Source organism: Eumetopias jubatus, unplaced genomic scaffold (genome assembly GCF_037043125.1).
Source record: "Eumetopias jubatus isolate StellerSeaLion01/CBP00866 unplaced genomic scaffold, mEumJub1_p1.0 scaffold_4, whole genome shotgun sequence".
Lineage (NCBI taxonomy): Eukaryota > Metazoa > Chordata > Mammalia > Carnivora > Otariidae > Eumetopias > Eumetopias jubatus.
In genome coordinates, this window is record NW_028274810.1 from 68,764,175 (window position 1) to 68,780,961 (window position 16,787).

Genomic DNA, 16,787 nt, shown 5'->3' on the forward strand with positions numbered 1-16,787 from the left:
TGTCTCAACCAGTGCAGGGGTCCCCGAATTCTCACCCTGTCTCCAGCCTCTTTTTGAAGTTGCTGTCCGAATAATCTAAAACACAGTCTTGGGTCAATTCACCTCTCTCCTTAGAACCTTCTGTAGCTCCCTGCTGCCTACTGAATTAAACTTCAGCTTCTCTGCCTGACATTTGTAGTGGCCTCAGCCCCACCTTACTTCCCCAGCTTCTCCCACCGTTCCCACTTTCCCTGGACCTGTGGTATTTCATGCCATCTTGACAACACACCCGCAGACACTCTTTTGAACCAACCAAGATGGATTAATCATTGCCTGACTTGGGGCCTCTGCCCATGCCTTCCAGTGGGGAAAGCTAACATGTGACATATTTGTGGTCCAGCGAGCTAGAGGGGACAAAATACACTGGGAGCCCCCCCCCGCCGCCTCAAGGGTGTTCCCTGTCCTACCCTCTGCCCCCAGAGGGACTCTTCCTCCTCAGAGTTCTCCCTTTGCTCTGCTTGTCCCTTGCTTATGGATCTTAGCATTTTGTGTTTTGCTTCGGTTAGTCACGAATGTGCCTGTCTTCCTTAGCAGCCAGTGATCTCCTCCAGAACAGGGCCCTGCCTCCCTTGTCTGTGCATCCACAGTGCCCAGCACATGGTCCACACCAGCCAGCCCGTGCTGAACTCATGAACTTCGGGAAGACAGGTGCATTTATTCTGTTTGGGGAGCGGAAGTAGGGAAGGACAGGAACCTCTGTAGCAGCAACTTGTTTTTCAGAGCAGAAACCTGCAGTGGGATTTTGAGGTTTCATTCAACGTTGTTCATCTGGAAAAAGTCAACATTCTTTATCACTCCCTTGACTAGAAAAACCCCACACTTGGGGGAAATAGCTTCCAAAGCCACGTTCTTCTTGCTTTGGTAATTTTAGCTCATCCAGGGCTCAGGTCCCAGCTTGGCATTGTCGGTCCAAATAGATCACTTGCTCCAGAAATGCTTTGGAACTTCTACAAAGTTAGCAGCGAAGCAGGGGACTAGCCGATTTCATATGCAAAGATTGTTGCATGTCATCAGTGGGAGACTGCCAACAAAAGGATTTTTTTTTTTAAAGCGAGTGAAAACTTTTAATTTAGGTTTTGACGTGTTCTGCTAATACACATTGGAGCAAAGATTGGAACTTGCCTGCTGTCATCTGTTGCAGATTCCACTGAAATGTTAACCATTGAAGGCTCAGTCTGATGTGATTTGTCTTATTCAAGAACCACATATTCGTTACAACAAAATGGTATGTGCTACAGAGTACTTCAGAGTTCTGGTTCACAGGATGAAAGAAAAAATTGCCCTAGGCAAGCTGAGGTCATACTCTTTTGTGTGGTGTTCTGTTTTTCAAGAACACACTAGTTGTTTTTTTTTTTTTAAGATTTATTTATTTGAGAGAGCGAGAATGAGAGAGAGAGAGAGAGAGTACATGAGAGGGGGGAGGGTTAGAGGGAGAAGCAGGCTCCTCGCTGAGCAGAGAGCCTGATGCGGGACTCGATCCAGGGACTCCAGGATCATGACCTGAGCTGAAGGCAGTCGCCCAACCAACTGAGCCACCCAGGCGCCCCCACACTAGTTTTTATTTTTGAAAACATACCAGAAAAGTGGAGTTCATGTTTAGATCTTGGACTCCAAGATTAATTCTCCACTGTGCCTACCTGCTTTGTCTTATAAGCTCCTTCAAGAGAGATGTGTGTACTCTTCATTTTAAAATGCTTACCAGAAAAGGGTACATGCCCTGAGGAGGTGTTCTCTGATTTATTTAATTTTTGTGGGTATTGAGTTATATGAGGTGGGCAGCCATATGCTGGAGGGAAATGCAGGAGGAATGGGCATTGTTTTTTGCTTTCTAGCACTCATTTACTAAATATATATGAAGTACTCACCAGGTTCCAGGTTCAGCTAGGAATTTCTATGTACTCTGTCTACATCCCCGTGAGGTAGGGCTACTTGTTTGACCTGGGAAAAGTGAGCTATTCAAACAGCTGTCGAGCAGGAGCTGTAGGTGCCCGGCAGTGGGCTTGTGGAGAAGTGTGGGTCAGTTCATTCCGAAAGCGTGACACCTAAACTAAGGTGGCAGTGGTCGTGGTGGGTCTGAGATGGACTAAGAAAGGAGAATCCATGGAATTTGGCAACTGCCTGGTTGTGCTGATAATGATGTGGTGATCTGGCCTCTCCTCTCTCCGTGGGGAGCGCTATAAGAGCAGTTGGTTGGAAGAGGAGATGATGAGTTTAGCTTGAGACAAATTGAATCTTAGGGGCCCATGGGACATCTGGGTGGATGCTCCAGGGGAGCAGTTAGGCACGTGGTCAAGGTTCAGGACAGCACTCTCAAATTGGGCTGAAGATCCCAATGTGGAAGTCATTAGCCACAGGAGTGGTGAGGTCACAGGGGGAGAGGGTGCAGAGTGAAGAATCATGCAAGGCAGAACTGTTCAGAACATCAGCTTTGAAGGGCACAGCTGAAGAGGAAGAGCCTAAAAAAGGTGACTGGGATGAACAGCCAGAGATGGATGGAGAATCGAGTGATAACCAGGGCAGATGGGTGTCTGGAAAATCAAGCTAAGAAAGAGGTCTTTGGATCCCAGATCTAGGCCTGTTTTTGTTTCTCTTAACTACATACAACTACTTCTTCCTCTGAGCTTTTGGTTAGACGTACAATAGGGCTGCTAAATATACACACAGTGAAGAAAAGATTTGCATGGGATGATATTTTGGTGGTTTTCAGTGTCTGAGTTTTGCCCTCAGTGGAGGAAGGATCAGGCCTGTTCTTTGGGGTCCAGAAAGCAGAGTTGGATACAAAGAGTGGAATTCATGGGGGTTGATGGGAGCCGAGAGAGCAGATGAACGATTGAAAGGGCTTCCAGCATCGTGATGAGCTCCTGATCACTGGAGTTGGCAAGCATGTCGAGAATATTCTGGAATGGAATCCTGCCCTATGGGAGAATTTGGTTAGATGACCTCTAGGTCACTTTCTTAAATATTAAGGAGGAAGTGTTAGAGAACTGAAAGAAGATGGGCTTTGAAGTCAGACAGTCTGGGTTCCAACGGTAACTCTGCTCCTTAGAAGGGATGTGACCCTGGGGAGATTAACTCACCTCTCTGAGTCTCAGGTGCTCATGTGTAAGGCAGGAATAGTCATCAGCTGCCTGCCCACTGGGTTACTCAGCACGAGAATACAGAAAAGTGTCCGGCACATAGTAGGTATTCGCTAAACAAAGGCAGCTGTTAAGGACAGTGGTGGCTAGGAGTTCCTGGCGAGGGAACCACTTGCTTAGTGGTGTGTACCACCATTCTTGGAAAGGAGTGATTTAGAGGAGCGAGCACATGTAAGAAGCAGACAAGTTTAAAATTTAACTTGTGTGTGTTTTCAGTCCTCCCGGGGCTTGGCTTCAGCATGAAAGGCTACTGATCCCCCAGTATGTTTTGCCCCTTTGTGACCCTATGCTGGGACCATTTCTTACCCCGACAAATGAGCCAGCAGGATGAAGTTCCTGGTTTTGTTCATGCCCGGCCCTGTGCCAAGGCCAGCGAGGCAGCGGGAGTGAGCGCAAGGAGACCTCCTGAAACCTGGTTAGCAGTTTCTTCGCCTCCTTTTTGAATGGCGTGAGTAGGACATTTCTTCTAATGTGCCCACCGGGAGGGGTTAGGTGATCTACTCTTACCCTGCCCTGCACAGAAGAGAAAGAGACCTAGAATTCCCTGTGACTGGCCCGCAGTCACAGAGCCGGAAGGACCTGGTGAGGTTTTCTCGTCCAGTCCCTGTGTTTTACAGAGAAGAAAACCAAGAGGAAGAGGAACTGACCGCCGGAGAGTCAGTTACAGAGCCAGGCTTCGAACCAGTGTCTCCTGATTTCTTTCTGCTGTACCACAGCAGGCACTCTTTTTGTGTTGTCTTGACTGGATATAATCCTTGAAACTTGAGAATTTTGTCTGCCTTGGATTTTATAAAAACAAACACTCTAGGCTAGAGAACACAACGTGCGTGTCTTCTCTGTGGCATGCCTGTTTTTAATGCAAACCTCATAAGACTTTATATAGGATTTTTGTACATATGAAAAACTTTAAACTTGCATGTAGATATTTTTAAAACAAGACAAACCTTTGTACACATTTTATGTTTAGCGTCTCAGAATTTCATCTTGGCTAACAAACCCACACCACATTAAACTCTCTGCTATTGGATCCTTTTAATGATCCAGCATGATTTTATGCAAAATGGGAATCAAGACAATCCCTCTCCCAAACCCTACGGATTCTTCAGGGTTTTCTTCACTTTTGAAGACAGACTTGCGTTGCATTTTCTGTCCAACTGCCTGTTTTCTAAAACGCTATTTGCTTATTACTCTGCCTCCATTAATGGGATGTTTCTCTCTCTCTCTCTCTCTCTCTCTCTCTCCCTCCCCCTCCCCCTCCCCCTCCCTCCCCCTCTCTCTCAGGTTAATAACAGATACCAGGTTCTTTTATATTTCTGAAGAGTAGCTTCTACCATATTTTATGGCTTTGAATAAGGACTCTGGGGATTATTTAGAGCTTGGTGGACTTGATAAGCTTGTCGTTCAAGAGTCTGCCATCCAGTCATACTTGTATAGGGTTCAGCTCAATTTGGGACTTTATCACAGCATTCTTCTGGGTGTAGGCAAGGTCTTAGGAGAAAGGCAGGCACTTTGGAAGTGATATTGACACATTCATCATTTTATATGTGCCTTTTAGTTCAGTTGAGGAAGTTTTAGCAGCTTGGTCATTCTTCTCTTGTTCCTAGAAGATGATTACATGATAGGAACAGGGCCTGAATGTCATGCAGACCTGATTTGAAATTCTGTCTCCGCTATGTAATAGCTTTATATCTTAGGCAAGCCAGCTCACTTCTTTGAGCCTCAGTTGCTGCTTCAATGGAATCATTATGGAGATTAAATATACTGATGTCAGCAAAGGACTCGGCATGGGCCCTGGCACACAGTAGGTGCTTACTCAGTATTTGTTGCATGGATGGATGCAATTAGCTGATATCACAGCAGCTGGAAAGAAGGAGGAAATAGTTGACGTCCAAATCCTTGGTGGTTTTCTTCGTCCCGGAAACCAGAGAATTAGGAAGTCAGAATCAGTAAAGGTTGTCTCTTCAGAGGCTACATATTTGTTTGTTCACATGAGAACTGGCTGTTTAGTCTTAAGCTTGGAACAATTGCAAAGGCAGGTTGACTAGAGAGTTTTCCTCGTCCATCTGAGTCCACCACTAGTTTCTTATGTGGTTTCCTGGAATTCCAAGCCAGAAGCACACTCCAGAGCTACATTAAAATGCTACATGAAGTTATTTGCTGTCTTAGATGATCCATACCACAGTTCACCTTCATTAATGTGACCAGTCAAGAGTTACGGCTTCTTGTCACCCTGTGTTCAGTCTCCTCCTCACACCTCATCCATCTTGCTTGCCACTACCGCATTTATCTTCCCAAAACATCTCTTTCATCGCCTCTCCATCTGTGTCAGATACCTGCAGTGGTTCTCTTTGCCGTGGGATAAAAGTCAAGCATGGAACCCACAGGGACAGCCTCAGAGCAGCTATTCATTGAACGCCTATGATAAGCAAGGCTCTGTTCTTGGTGTTTTACACGCACCATCGTTTGGAAAACAGTTCATCATTTCCACAATACATACGGACAAGGAAACTGAGACCCAGACAGGTTAAGTAGCTTGCCCAAGTTCCCAAGGTTAGTATGTGGAAGAGCCAGAATTCCAAACAAGGACCACCTTATTTAAAGGACTGCGCTGCTTTTATTAGGTCCTGGGCCTACCTCCCCAACCATCTCTTTCACTTTTGATGATGACACTGATTGTTTATTAATCTTCTGTGGACTAGATGTAGATGTGAAGTGTCACCTTCAATCAGGATTAGTGTCAGGAAGGCCTGGAGACCGGACGTTTGCCCCCACATGAACCAGCATCTCTCAGCAAGTCAAACCTTGCATTCTGGTTGGGGTTCTTGGTACATACTGGGTTATAAGGGTCCAAAAGACGAGGAACACTTAGCATTGTGTTCAGTTCAAAACAGAGCGCAGTAGAGGTGCACTGACTGCAGAAAAGGATGAATGGAGGCCCCGGGTCTTCTTGAGCCCTTATCCCTGGAGCACCAGTCAAGGTGGAGGCTGATGCACATTACGATAGAACCAAGAAGTAGTTAGCTCTCAGAGGAGCCTCAAGATCCCCCCCTGACCAAGTGTCCAGATCAGGAGCCATGGGATTGGAGGGATTATCTGCCTCAGCTCCTTTCTGGAACTCACTCTTGTCATTTCAGATCTTCCTGCACTGCTGAGCCTACCTTTTCAAAGAATTCTTCCAAGCCCTGAGGCCCGGCTACAACCTGTTTCTGTTATGTCTGGCGATGGTCACTACTTTCTGGGGACTTCCTGAGGAGAGAGGCATCTGGCAGGAGAGTGGGAGTAAAGTGGTCTTCTGCTTTGATCTTTGGACTGGGGAATTTGGATGTTTTCATCTATAGCCATCATTCATTCATTCAGCATTTATGCTGGTTCTGCCGTGTTGCAGGGCTGTGTTTAGAGGATAAATGTGGACTTAGGAGGTAGAGAGACCTAGATGAAATTCTGGCTCTGTACTTTCCCATCCGGGTGGCTTTGGGCCTTCTTGGAGTCTCATTTCTTTTTTAGTGGGAAAAAAATGTGGCTAATAATACTTAATTTCAGGGTTGTTGTGAAGTGTAGTAGTATCAGCGAAGAGCCTTATGGTGGTACCTAATAGGTAGTAGACATTCTACAAGTGGTAGCCTGTTTTTTAGTTGAAGTATAATAGCATAAAATTCACTATTTGAACCATTTTGAAGTATGTACCAATCAGTGGTTCTTAGTATATTCAGTGTTCTGCAGCCATCTTCACTCTCCAGTTCCAGAACATTTTCATCACACACACACACACACACATACACAGAAAATCCCTGTGACCCACTAAGCAGTCACTTCTCATTGCCTCTTCATCCAATGGCCCTGGCACACATTAATCTACTTCCTTTCTATGGATTTGCCTATTTTGGCATTTCACACACCTGGAATCAGACAACACGTGGACTTTGTGTTTGGCTTTTTTCACTTAGCATAATGTTTTCAGGATTCATCATATTGTAGCATCTATCATACTTCATTTCTTTTTATGGCTGCGTAATAGTCCATTGCATGGATATACCACATTTTTTTATCCATTCATCAACTGATAAACAATTGAGTTGTTTCCACCTTTTACCTATTATGAAGACTGTTGCTGTGAACATTCATGTGCAAGTTTTTGGTAGGTGTGTTTTCATTTCTCCTGGGTGTATACCCGGAAGTGGAATGCTGGGTCATGTGATAATTTTGTATTGAACATTTTGAGGATTGTTAACCTGTTACAGTGGCTGCCCCGTTTTACATGCCCACCAGGAACGAATGAGGGCTCCAGTTTCTCCACATCCTCCCAACACTTGTGGCATTTCTTCTCTGTTCCTTTCTTTTTTTGATTATAGCCATCTTCGGGTGAAGTGGTATCTCATCATGTTTTTGATTTGCATTTCCCTAGTGACTGATTATTGTGAGCATCTTTTCACTTCCTCATTGGTGTAGCCTCTTTTTTATTATTCTTCCAGTAAACATTTTTGCTTGAGGAGTCCCTATTGTAAGGCCAGGCCTAGGATATGGGCCCTGCCCTGATGTTACTCACACTCCAGTGGGGAAGGTAGACCTCAAACCAGATGACTGCAACATAGTAAGAAAAGAGGCTACAGAGAGGTATGTACATTGTGTATTGTGGCCTTTGAGGAAGAAGGAGGAGATGAGTGGAGGCTGAGTGGAGTTTGTCAAGCAGACAAGAAAGGAGTTCTGGAATGTTACATGGAAGAGAATGGAGCCTTGGGTATAGCTGGTGGGGGTGGGGCCTCCTGGTATCAGGTAGGGAGTGGAGCACTGCAGGCAGGCAGCGGGGCAGGTCTCCACCTGAAAAAAGCAAGCGGACAGCAGGCTCTGAGCCAGCAGCAAGCTCTACTGAGCTTTGCCATCCACTATACATACAGGGCTCTTTTGCTTTCAAGGCACATTTACTTAGCTGATTTGATCCTACCTGAGGTACACATTATATCTCCATTTCTGCAGAAAAAGAAAAATGACACTCACTGACATCGCAAGCTTGCCTGACTTCTTACCCCACCAAGTGGCAGGACTGGACTTAGAATCCGGGTTGCCTGACTCCTAGTTTTTTCCACACCTGTTGGCCAGACCTCAGTTCCTCTTACCTTGGCATTCAAGGCCATTTATTCTCTAAGCCCCAACTGCCTTAACTTCCTTCCTTGCCTCTTTTTCCTGCCTGTAACTGAACCATGTTTTTATAACCATTCCAGTCTAAATAGTTTCCCAACCTTCCTTTTTTAGCTTCTAGTCTTTGTCCCTTTTGTGTGTTCCAGATTCTTACCATCCTTAAATGGCTTTCCTTTTCTAAGCACTGACTGCCCGAGTACCATTCACTCCCCTCAAGTACTTAATAGAACCTGATACAGAACTGGTCGTCTTCACAGCATCCTGGCAGAGTGATTGAGGCACAGATGAGGAAGCGGGATCAGAGAAATAAAGTCACTTACCCACGATCACTCAGTAAGTAAGGAGTCTAGCTCAAATGCCATCTCCTCCCAAAAGCCTGCCGTGGTTGCACTGACCAAAGTGATCGCCCTTGCCCCTGAGATCCTATAGCAGTCGCTTCCCCCTTATTCAGACTCACTACTTGAGATCTTGGATTATTGTTTTCATTGGTTTTTTTCTTGTGCCCCCACAACTGGGAGCTCATGCTCCGTGTTCTGGGGCCCAGGCTAGAACCTGTAAGTGTAAATTCTCAGTAAATGTTACACTGAGGCATAGGAGGAAATGCTCTGGATGCTGGTTACAGGGTCTGGGTTCTCATACTATTCATGTTTTGACACCAACTTCCGTGACCTTGCACAACTAGTGAGCCCTCCAGAATGAGCACCCTGCCTGTGCTTCTCTTCCTGCATCCCTGAGCCTGGTCGTTGAGTGGATGAGTGAGGGAGCTTCACCTGGAGCCTCAGTCTCCTCACCTGCATTTTGAAAGGGTTGAACGAGATGATCTGAGGATTGTTTTCAGTGCAAATATTACCTAGTTTTGTGCGTCTGAATGATTGCCTCTCTCCAATCAACATGCTCCTGAGCTCCAGAGTTTCAGCTCAGGGAGGCAGAGCCTAGCTTGTCATTTCTAGTTGGGTGTCTACATCTCAAACCTTTGCCCTTGAATTTGTCAAACTGACAACTAGCTCAGGAGCTTTGCCCCAACACATTCAGAAGTCCTAACACCACCTTCTCATCCTCTGTTTTGGGATAACTTCATTTGAAGCATTTATATTTTAGCAGCTTTTTGACTTGGAGTCTACAATGATTTGTAGGAGGAAGAAGCTGCTGCTCTTTTAGAAAGACCGCAGTCCCTGCTGTTGTTCAGGCCCAACTCGTTGGGTGTATTTTATAGGCACAAAGAGGACAAAAACAGGCCTTTCTTGTGAAAACAGAACCTGAGAATTGCTCCTCCAGTAAGTGGGAAAGGCTGTTTTCACCTCTGATCACGAGAGGGTTGTCAACAAAGACTAGTCGTTTTTCCTGGGTACTCTACGCCCTTAAGTCATTCCTTTATTTTTTAAAATTGTATCTTTATTCACCTTTTGTTTAAGGAAATAAAAACAATACCGAGCATGTTGATGGTGTCAGTCTTAATGTTGTGTTTGTTGAGAGCCTAATGTATACCGGGCACGGTGCAGTGAGTTATGTGAATTAGTGCTGCCGTCCCCCCAGCTCCATTATAGAGCAGGCACCAGAGCTCCGTGAGACCAAGGCCTCGCACCTCCCTCCTTGCCCTGCCATGCAAGAGGTTCCCACTGAGGTCTCTCTGGCACCAGAGTCCCACCCCTCTCCAACGGGGGCTCCCTTCCTAAGACTGTTTGGGAAGATGTGGCATTTGACTACATTCTAGAATAGTTGTGTGCTTATAAGCTTCCTTCTCAGCTTTACTAACAAGTTGTGAAAAGAGAAGCCTGGCTTGGGGGAAGTGTAAGAGCATGTTTAATGCACACACATATGCATGCACACACACACACTCACATAAAGACCCTCAGAGACTGTGTTCAACCAGCTACCTGGCCACGTGCCACATCCAGCACTGGGCAACATGCTAGAAAGTGCATTTGGGATATAGCAGTGGGGACCTTTGAGGAATCAGAGAAACAGTAATTCCCAGAGTCTCAGTTCAAGCCCAGAACACAAGACTCCAACCTATTTACCACAAGGGGCCAGTTCCACGTTCAAGTTTCTACTTTAGAACTCTCCTCTTTGAATTTTTCCTTTTGACATCTACAGTGAAAGACAGATCTGGAAAATAAAGTTTGACATCTGTGCAGGAGGAAAAAAAGTTCTCTTTTAGATTGTCTGAAGTTGAGCTCAAAGAATGAGAAAGTGAGGAGAAGTCATCCCTTTGTATTTGTGTAGCGCCTTCCAGTTTGTAGTTCATTTCGGTGTGTACGGTTATCACACGTAAACACTGGGTGAGATGCGAGACTCCTGGCTCTTCCTCAGACTCCCACCTTGGCCAGGCCCCTTCTTTCCTCTGGGTCTGAGTTCCCTCATCTGTAAAATGAGAGATTGGGCCAGTTGGTCAACAGGACCCCCCCAACCTCTGTCATTCTGTGATCTGATACCAGTAAAAAGGCAGTAAGTGTTACATGTTAACTCTTCTGTCTTAACCTCAGCCTGTGCTATGTCAGGACTGTGGGGAGGCTCTACCTCTGTAAGAGCCATTGTCCCTTTCATGCTTATTGGCACCTGAACTGGCAAAAAAACACCACATTTTCCTGGGAATTCACTTGGCTTACTTAGAAAGATCTTGGTTGTTCAGGGATCCATGGGCTAGTTTAGACCAAATAGCAATCTAATGTCCACTCCAGTTCCAAGATTCCATAAAAGGCCACCCTTTAAGGTATACTTGGTGAAACCCCTAAGCAAAATCATTGGACACGATTTCAGTGCTTATAGCGTATACCTCTGACCCTAGAGCTTGACCAGCACTGCTGCTTTTAGGAGCCCTGCATGCAGGTGGGACAGGTCTTGGGTTTGTTTGCTTTTCCTTTTTAACTGGTCTGGCCTCAGTCGTTCTCTAGCATTTGAGGTTATGGGTATTTTGAGCATTTTGACTCATAATGAATCTTGTTCTCTTGATATGCATTTTAGAAGACAAATCTGACCTTGAAAACAGTGTGATGCAGAAGAAAATAAAAATCCCCAAACTTTCTCTCAATCACGTAGAAGAAGATGGGGAGGTTAAAGATTATGGGGAAGAAGATTTACAGCTTAGACACATCAAGGTAACAAAATCTTTCCCTTTTTTTGGAAGTTCATGGGGGCATTGTCAGAGTCTTGATAGCTAAAGAGTTCCAGTCTGGCCTCTTCTCCCCATAGAAATGTCCCCTGGGAATTTTTTTCAGGTTGGGAGAGTCTTGGGACAACTAGTATGCATTTGCCTTGCTGGCCAGCTTTCCAGGAGCCCTGACTCATGCTGCGCCACCTCGCACTGCCCGATTGCCCTATCTAGGCAATGGAAAGCAACAGTGCTTTTGGCTTTCCTCCCTGGCCTGCAGCTCTGAGCTCCAGGAATATGAAACAGCCATTCTCAGGCAGCAGTTCAGAGCCAGTCACTATCAGATTGCCCCGAACAGCTAAGGGTAGACTCGATAGGAAGCAGAATGTGCCAGCTTTACACAAAGGAGTTTGTGGACCCTGGATTGGAAGAAAACTTTTACATGAAGCAGCATTTCCCTTGATGTGCTACTCAATTGGTCTCCAGCCTTCACTTGTAAACCCACTGAATATCTTGTTCAACAAGCCAGATGTTTTTTTCTGTACAATCGGTACCCCAGAGGAAGGGAAGAGAAAGAAGGCTGCCTTCTTCATTGATCATGGCCTGATATTGGACACAAGGTCAAAGACATCCCCAAGGCATAGTCCAAAAGATGCAGCGAGGTTCAGGTGATGCATTCGTTGCACCCGTGCTGTGGGCCTGGCCCTGTGCTGGTCTCTGGGGTCACAGACTAGGCCGACATGGTCACTGCCCTTAGCGGTCTCACAGTGTAGTGATGCAGTGATCTCACGTGATCAGTACGATTTTAGTGGATAAGTTCATCTAAACTAGCAGCACCTTAAGCCGATGGATAAAAATGATAGGATAGGATTTTTGTCACGTAACTCCCATCTCAGAATCATGTTTTGTTTTTTGTTTTTTGTTTTTTGTTTTTTGTTTTTCACTAAACACCCAGAAACTTATCGAGAGGTTAAGGCAGGCTCGACCTGACGCGGTTAATTTGTCTGGAATCCGCTGTCCTGTTGTCTGCACCTCCCACAAGTGCCCCAATCAGGAGAGCTCCTGGCCCTCCTGCCTTGAGTTAGGAATTCAGTTGGGCCTGTAACTCCCACCCCCCCTTCAATGGAAGCTTTGTCTTCTTGAGCTGAAATTTCCTCAGGCAGCTGGAACCCCAGCCCCTAGATAGTCTGGATAATTTTCTTCTCAATGAACTATACTCTGTATACCCACCGTCTTGCTGAGCTTCAACTTGGCGAGAGTCCAAGGGGAGGCTAGCTGATGTGGGGGAGGGGCCTCGTGCTGGAAGCGGGGCTCTAGGTTCCGGACCTGCTCGGCTGCGGGCTCACCACGTGACCGCAGGCGCGGCCCTTCCCCTCTGGGAGCCTCAGTGTCCTCACCTGGCAAATGAGGGAGTTAAACTGAAGGAACTTCCAGTGCCAGCATTCTTTGAACTTTTCAGTTAAGTAAACATTTATCAAGCCCCTGCCAAGTGCCAGTTCTGAGTAGACAGTGGAGAAGCAGAGGAAATAAGACATGGCTCCTGCCCTAGATTAGAACAGATTAGAGTTCTTAGCGTCCTTCCCAATGAAAGCATTCTTGAGGAAAAGTTTACTTTGGTTTTTGTGTGGTGGGGGGAGGGGTGTTTTGTTTTTTCTTGGGGTGTTTTGCCTTTTATGTTTTTGTTGTTGAAGAGATTTGAGTGCTGACTCCCCTGGGATGGTTTGGCCTGGCCTGATTTCTCACAGATTCTCTGCCAATATACATTGAACACCCCCTGTGAGCAAGTCACTGCCTAGGCCCTATGGGTGGGGTGGGGGCTGGGGAGTTGGGGAGGGTGGGCGTGGTAGAATTTGCACCCGGGAGGCAGAGCGATGGAATGGAAAAAGCACCGGCCTGGGAAACCAGAGTCCTGGCTCTGCCACCAACTGACCATGTGACCTTAGGCAAGACGCCCCTCCCCACCCCAAATCTCCGGTTCCCCATTTGTAAAATGAAAGGGTTTGACTTAAGTGTTCGCACAGGTTTCTCCAAGCACTGATGTTCTGTGGTTCTGTGATTCTAGGATTGTCTGGGGAAATATTGAGCCGCAGTCCAAGAAAGTCCCAGCTGCCCTTGCCTGAACTGATTCTCGTTGTCCTACACAGAGACCCGAGGGGCGGAAGCCGAGCGAAGTGGCGCATAAGAGCATTGAGGCCGTGGTGGCCCGGCTGGAGAAGCAGAACGGCCTGAGTCTGGGCCACAGCACATGTCCAGAGGAGGTCTTCGTGGAGGCCTCGCCGGGCACGGAGGACATGGACAGTCTGGAGGATGCCGTCGTGCCCCGGGCTCTGTACGAGGAGCTGCTGCGCAATTACCAGCAGCAGCAGGAGGAGATGCGCCACCTCCAGCAGGAGCTGGAGCGGACTCGGAGGCAGCTGGTCCAGCAGGCCAAGAAGCTCAAGGAGTACGGGGCACTCGTGTCAGAAATGAAGGAGCTCCGCGACCTCAACCGGAGGCTCCAGGACGTGCTGCTCCTAAGGCTTGGCAGTGGTGAGTGCCCCAGCAGGCCACCTACCTCTCCACGCGGCGGGCGGGGGAGACTTGGTGCAGCTCTTCTCCCAGGAGGGCACGGGGCAGAGGTGGGCCAGTGCGCCCCCTGAGACTAGGGAAGGGCAGAGGCTTGGCTCGGCAGTCACCCCAAGGTAGAGCCACCCCCCCTCCCACAGCGAATCTGATAGGAGCTCCTGAGTGCAGCAGCCTTAGCTCCCTAGAACCCAGTGGGGAACATGGAGAAATGTGGCGCACAGCCCCAGGGCCACCACTCATTTCTGCACTCATTCAGCAAGAGGCACCATCAGGGGTTGAAGGAAACCTCTCCAAGGCAGTTTCAGGAACGTGAAGAGAACTAGACATGATCCTTAAAAGGTGTATTACTTTAAGTCAGAAACGATAAATGCCACAGGGGGTTGCGGATAAAATGGGAGAGTTCAGAGTTTGGAGAGGTTGTCTGTAGCCGAGGGAGACTCCCGGGAGGAGGTGGGCCTTGAAGCAGACCTTGAGGGGCGGGGGTATCTCAAGGCACAGCAGCCACTGAGGGTGGGAAAGCGCCCCGGGCCTGCTGAGAAGGGATACTGCGTGTGTAGTTTGAGGACAGGTTGCCGAAGACCTTGAAAACCTGTGCCAGCTGGGGTGTCGGACTTGTTTGGGAGGGAATGAGAAACACTAAAAAGCTTTGAGCAAGAGGCACATGACCTTAGGAGGATTAACATAAAGATGTAGAAAACTCCTTTGGTTTGCCCAAAGAACTGAAGAGGCTCTTAACGCTGCGAGCGATATTAACAAACCAGGTTTTTAGGTTTTCTTACCTAATGTGGCTTAGAAGCAGGAACCGGGGAATTTGAAAGGCAGCAGCCTTGACAGCAGGGAGAAATGACTGCCTAGCAGAGAGAACAAGAGAGAAACACTCTCTCAGAACACAAGAATCCAGAATTGTAAAAGGCAGAGGCCAGTCCGTATTCTGGAAACCAGTGTAACAGCGGTTTACAACCTCCACATCCCCAGAGGGCAGTCATTAATAACCCCAGGCCAGTGTTTTTGCTTAAAAATGGGAGCAGTCTAGTCTAGAAACACAAGTTCTATTCCCGAAGTTTGAATCAAATATAATTTTGCACTCAAGAAGGAAGGTTTGTGTTATCAGATAACAGATTTCTATGTAAAGCCTCATTCATTCTGCTTTGATGTTTAGATAAATGTGCTCTTACCCTACCTCACTTATATTCATAGGTGCCTTTTATTTCTTAAAGTGGGTCCCCGAGGCGGTGTCTTGGTAGATCTTCAGAATGGCTCAGGGAGTCAGCTGAGAGGCCTTTCCATGCCTTTGTCACAGAGAGGGAAACTGAGGTTGGGACTTACCCAGAGTCACTGGGGAGGCAGAGGCAGAAGTCATGTCAGACCAAATCCCCTGATATCTAGGCTGGTAACCTCCCCCACTTTCCGACTCGGCCTCTGCCTTGGCCCCTCTCCCAGGTCATAGCCTGTAGGGGTGCGAAGTGACAGTAAAGGTCACATGTGGTCTGCAACCTAAAGAGTTATTAAAATTCTACATCAAAATACAATCTTAAAAAGAAGCCCTAACCGCAAAAATTCACAGAAGCTATGTTGGTCTTGGAGCGGGAGTGGGGGATGGGGAGAGAACTGGAATTTTCAGAAAGAACAAGTGTTTCCTGGTCTTCAAAGGAATAATTTTTATTTTCACTGCACCTTGTATGCTACACCTTTTGTAAACTTCTTGTGGGGAAAAAGCACACTAACAACAAAAACTCTCCACACCATTGTTTTGACTCCTAGGGAAACTGCCTGTTTTGTGTGATCATGAACTGGGCTTAAACTCTAGAAACCACTCCTGGATCTCTGGGGCAATAAGACACTTTGCATTTTGCATCATTACGTGCCTCTTTAGTCTTAAAACAGACTAACTTGACCTCAGCCATAGTTTCAGTGTCTTGAACTTTCCAGGCTCTCCTACCCCACAGGCCTTGAATGCCAGCCTGAGGACCAGTGGTGGGCTCTTCCCTGATCAGTCACCATTGTCTTCATAGTGGACGGGCTGAATAGAAGTCCGCTCAGGCCGCAAGTGTGTGTGGAACACCCACGACCATGTGCAGTGCCCTGTGCTCTAGGGGCCGTGGGCATCCTGGAACACTACGCTCAACCGTCCCTGACCTGTGAGAGCTTAAATAAGTCCGTTGATTAGCACTTGTTGATTGGAGAATGATAATGTGCCAAGTTCTAAGACAAATCTACAAGAATATAATAGAAGGGTTTCTACCCTGAGGGGAATTTGTATGTTTTCACAGCTGTAATCTAGTCTTTGGAACCTGCCAACCTGGATTCAACTTCCCTACGTCCCAACTCTGGCTTTGGGAACCTTCTTTCCTTCTTCCCTTCCTTCCTTCCTTCCTTCCCTCCTTCCCTCTTTTCTTCCACAGTTATTCACTGGTGTTCTGCTGTGTGCCAGGCATTTTGCCTGGTGGTGAGAGTTTGATATGTTTAAGATAGAGCCCTTGCCCTCTGCCCTTGAGGAGGTCAAAGTTTGATGAAGGAGACAGCCACTGACACAACTAGTGACAGCCCAGGGCACAAATGTCACCAGAAGGACAAAAGCACAGGGGGCTGTGGGACTGCAGAAGAGGGGGCCCCCCACCCAATCTGGGGGGACTGGGGAAGAAAGGCCTCCTGAGGGAAATGCCATCTAAGCTGGAACCTGGAGGGTGAAGGTTTATTACTCAGCCATGAGTGAGTGGATGGGAAGAGTGAGGAGCGATCGAGGCAGAGAGCACCTCTCTGACCCTTGGTGTTCTCATCTGTAAAGTGGAAATAGTAATACCCCTCATAGCATGGCACCTGGCATT

At 47.1% G+C, this 16,787-nt stretch overlaps 2 protein-coding genes across 2 annotated transcripts in view; both read left to right on the forward strand.

The window, feature by feature from the left end:
• Positions 1-16,787, forward strand: part of AGBL4 (AGBL carboxypeptidase 4) — a 1,510,278-nt gene that overhangs the window by 1,279,795 nt on the left and 213,696 nt on the right. The window lies entirely within an intron of this gene.
• BEND5 (BEN domain containing 5) overlaps positions 1-16,787 on the forward strand; it is a 47,225-nt gene that overhangs the window by 4,280 nt on the left and 26,158 nt on the right. The window contains exons 2-3 of the mRNA XM_028106770.2: positions 11,271-11,404; positions 13,542-13,926. Of these exons, the coding sequence (XP_027962571.1) occupies positions 11,271-11,404; positions 13,542-13,926 (519 nt within the window). The remainder of the gene's footprint in view (positions 1-11,270; positions 11,405-13,541; positions 13,927-16,787) is intronic.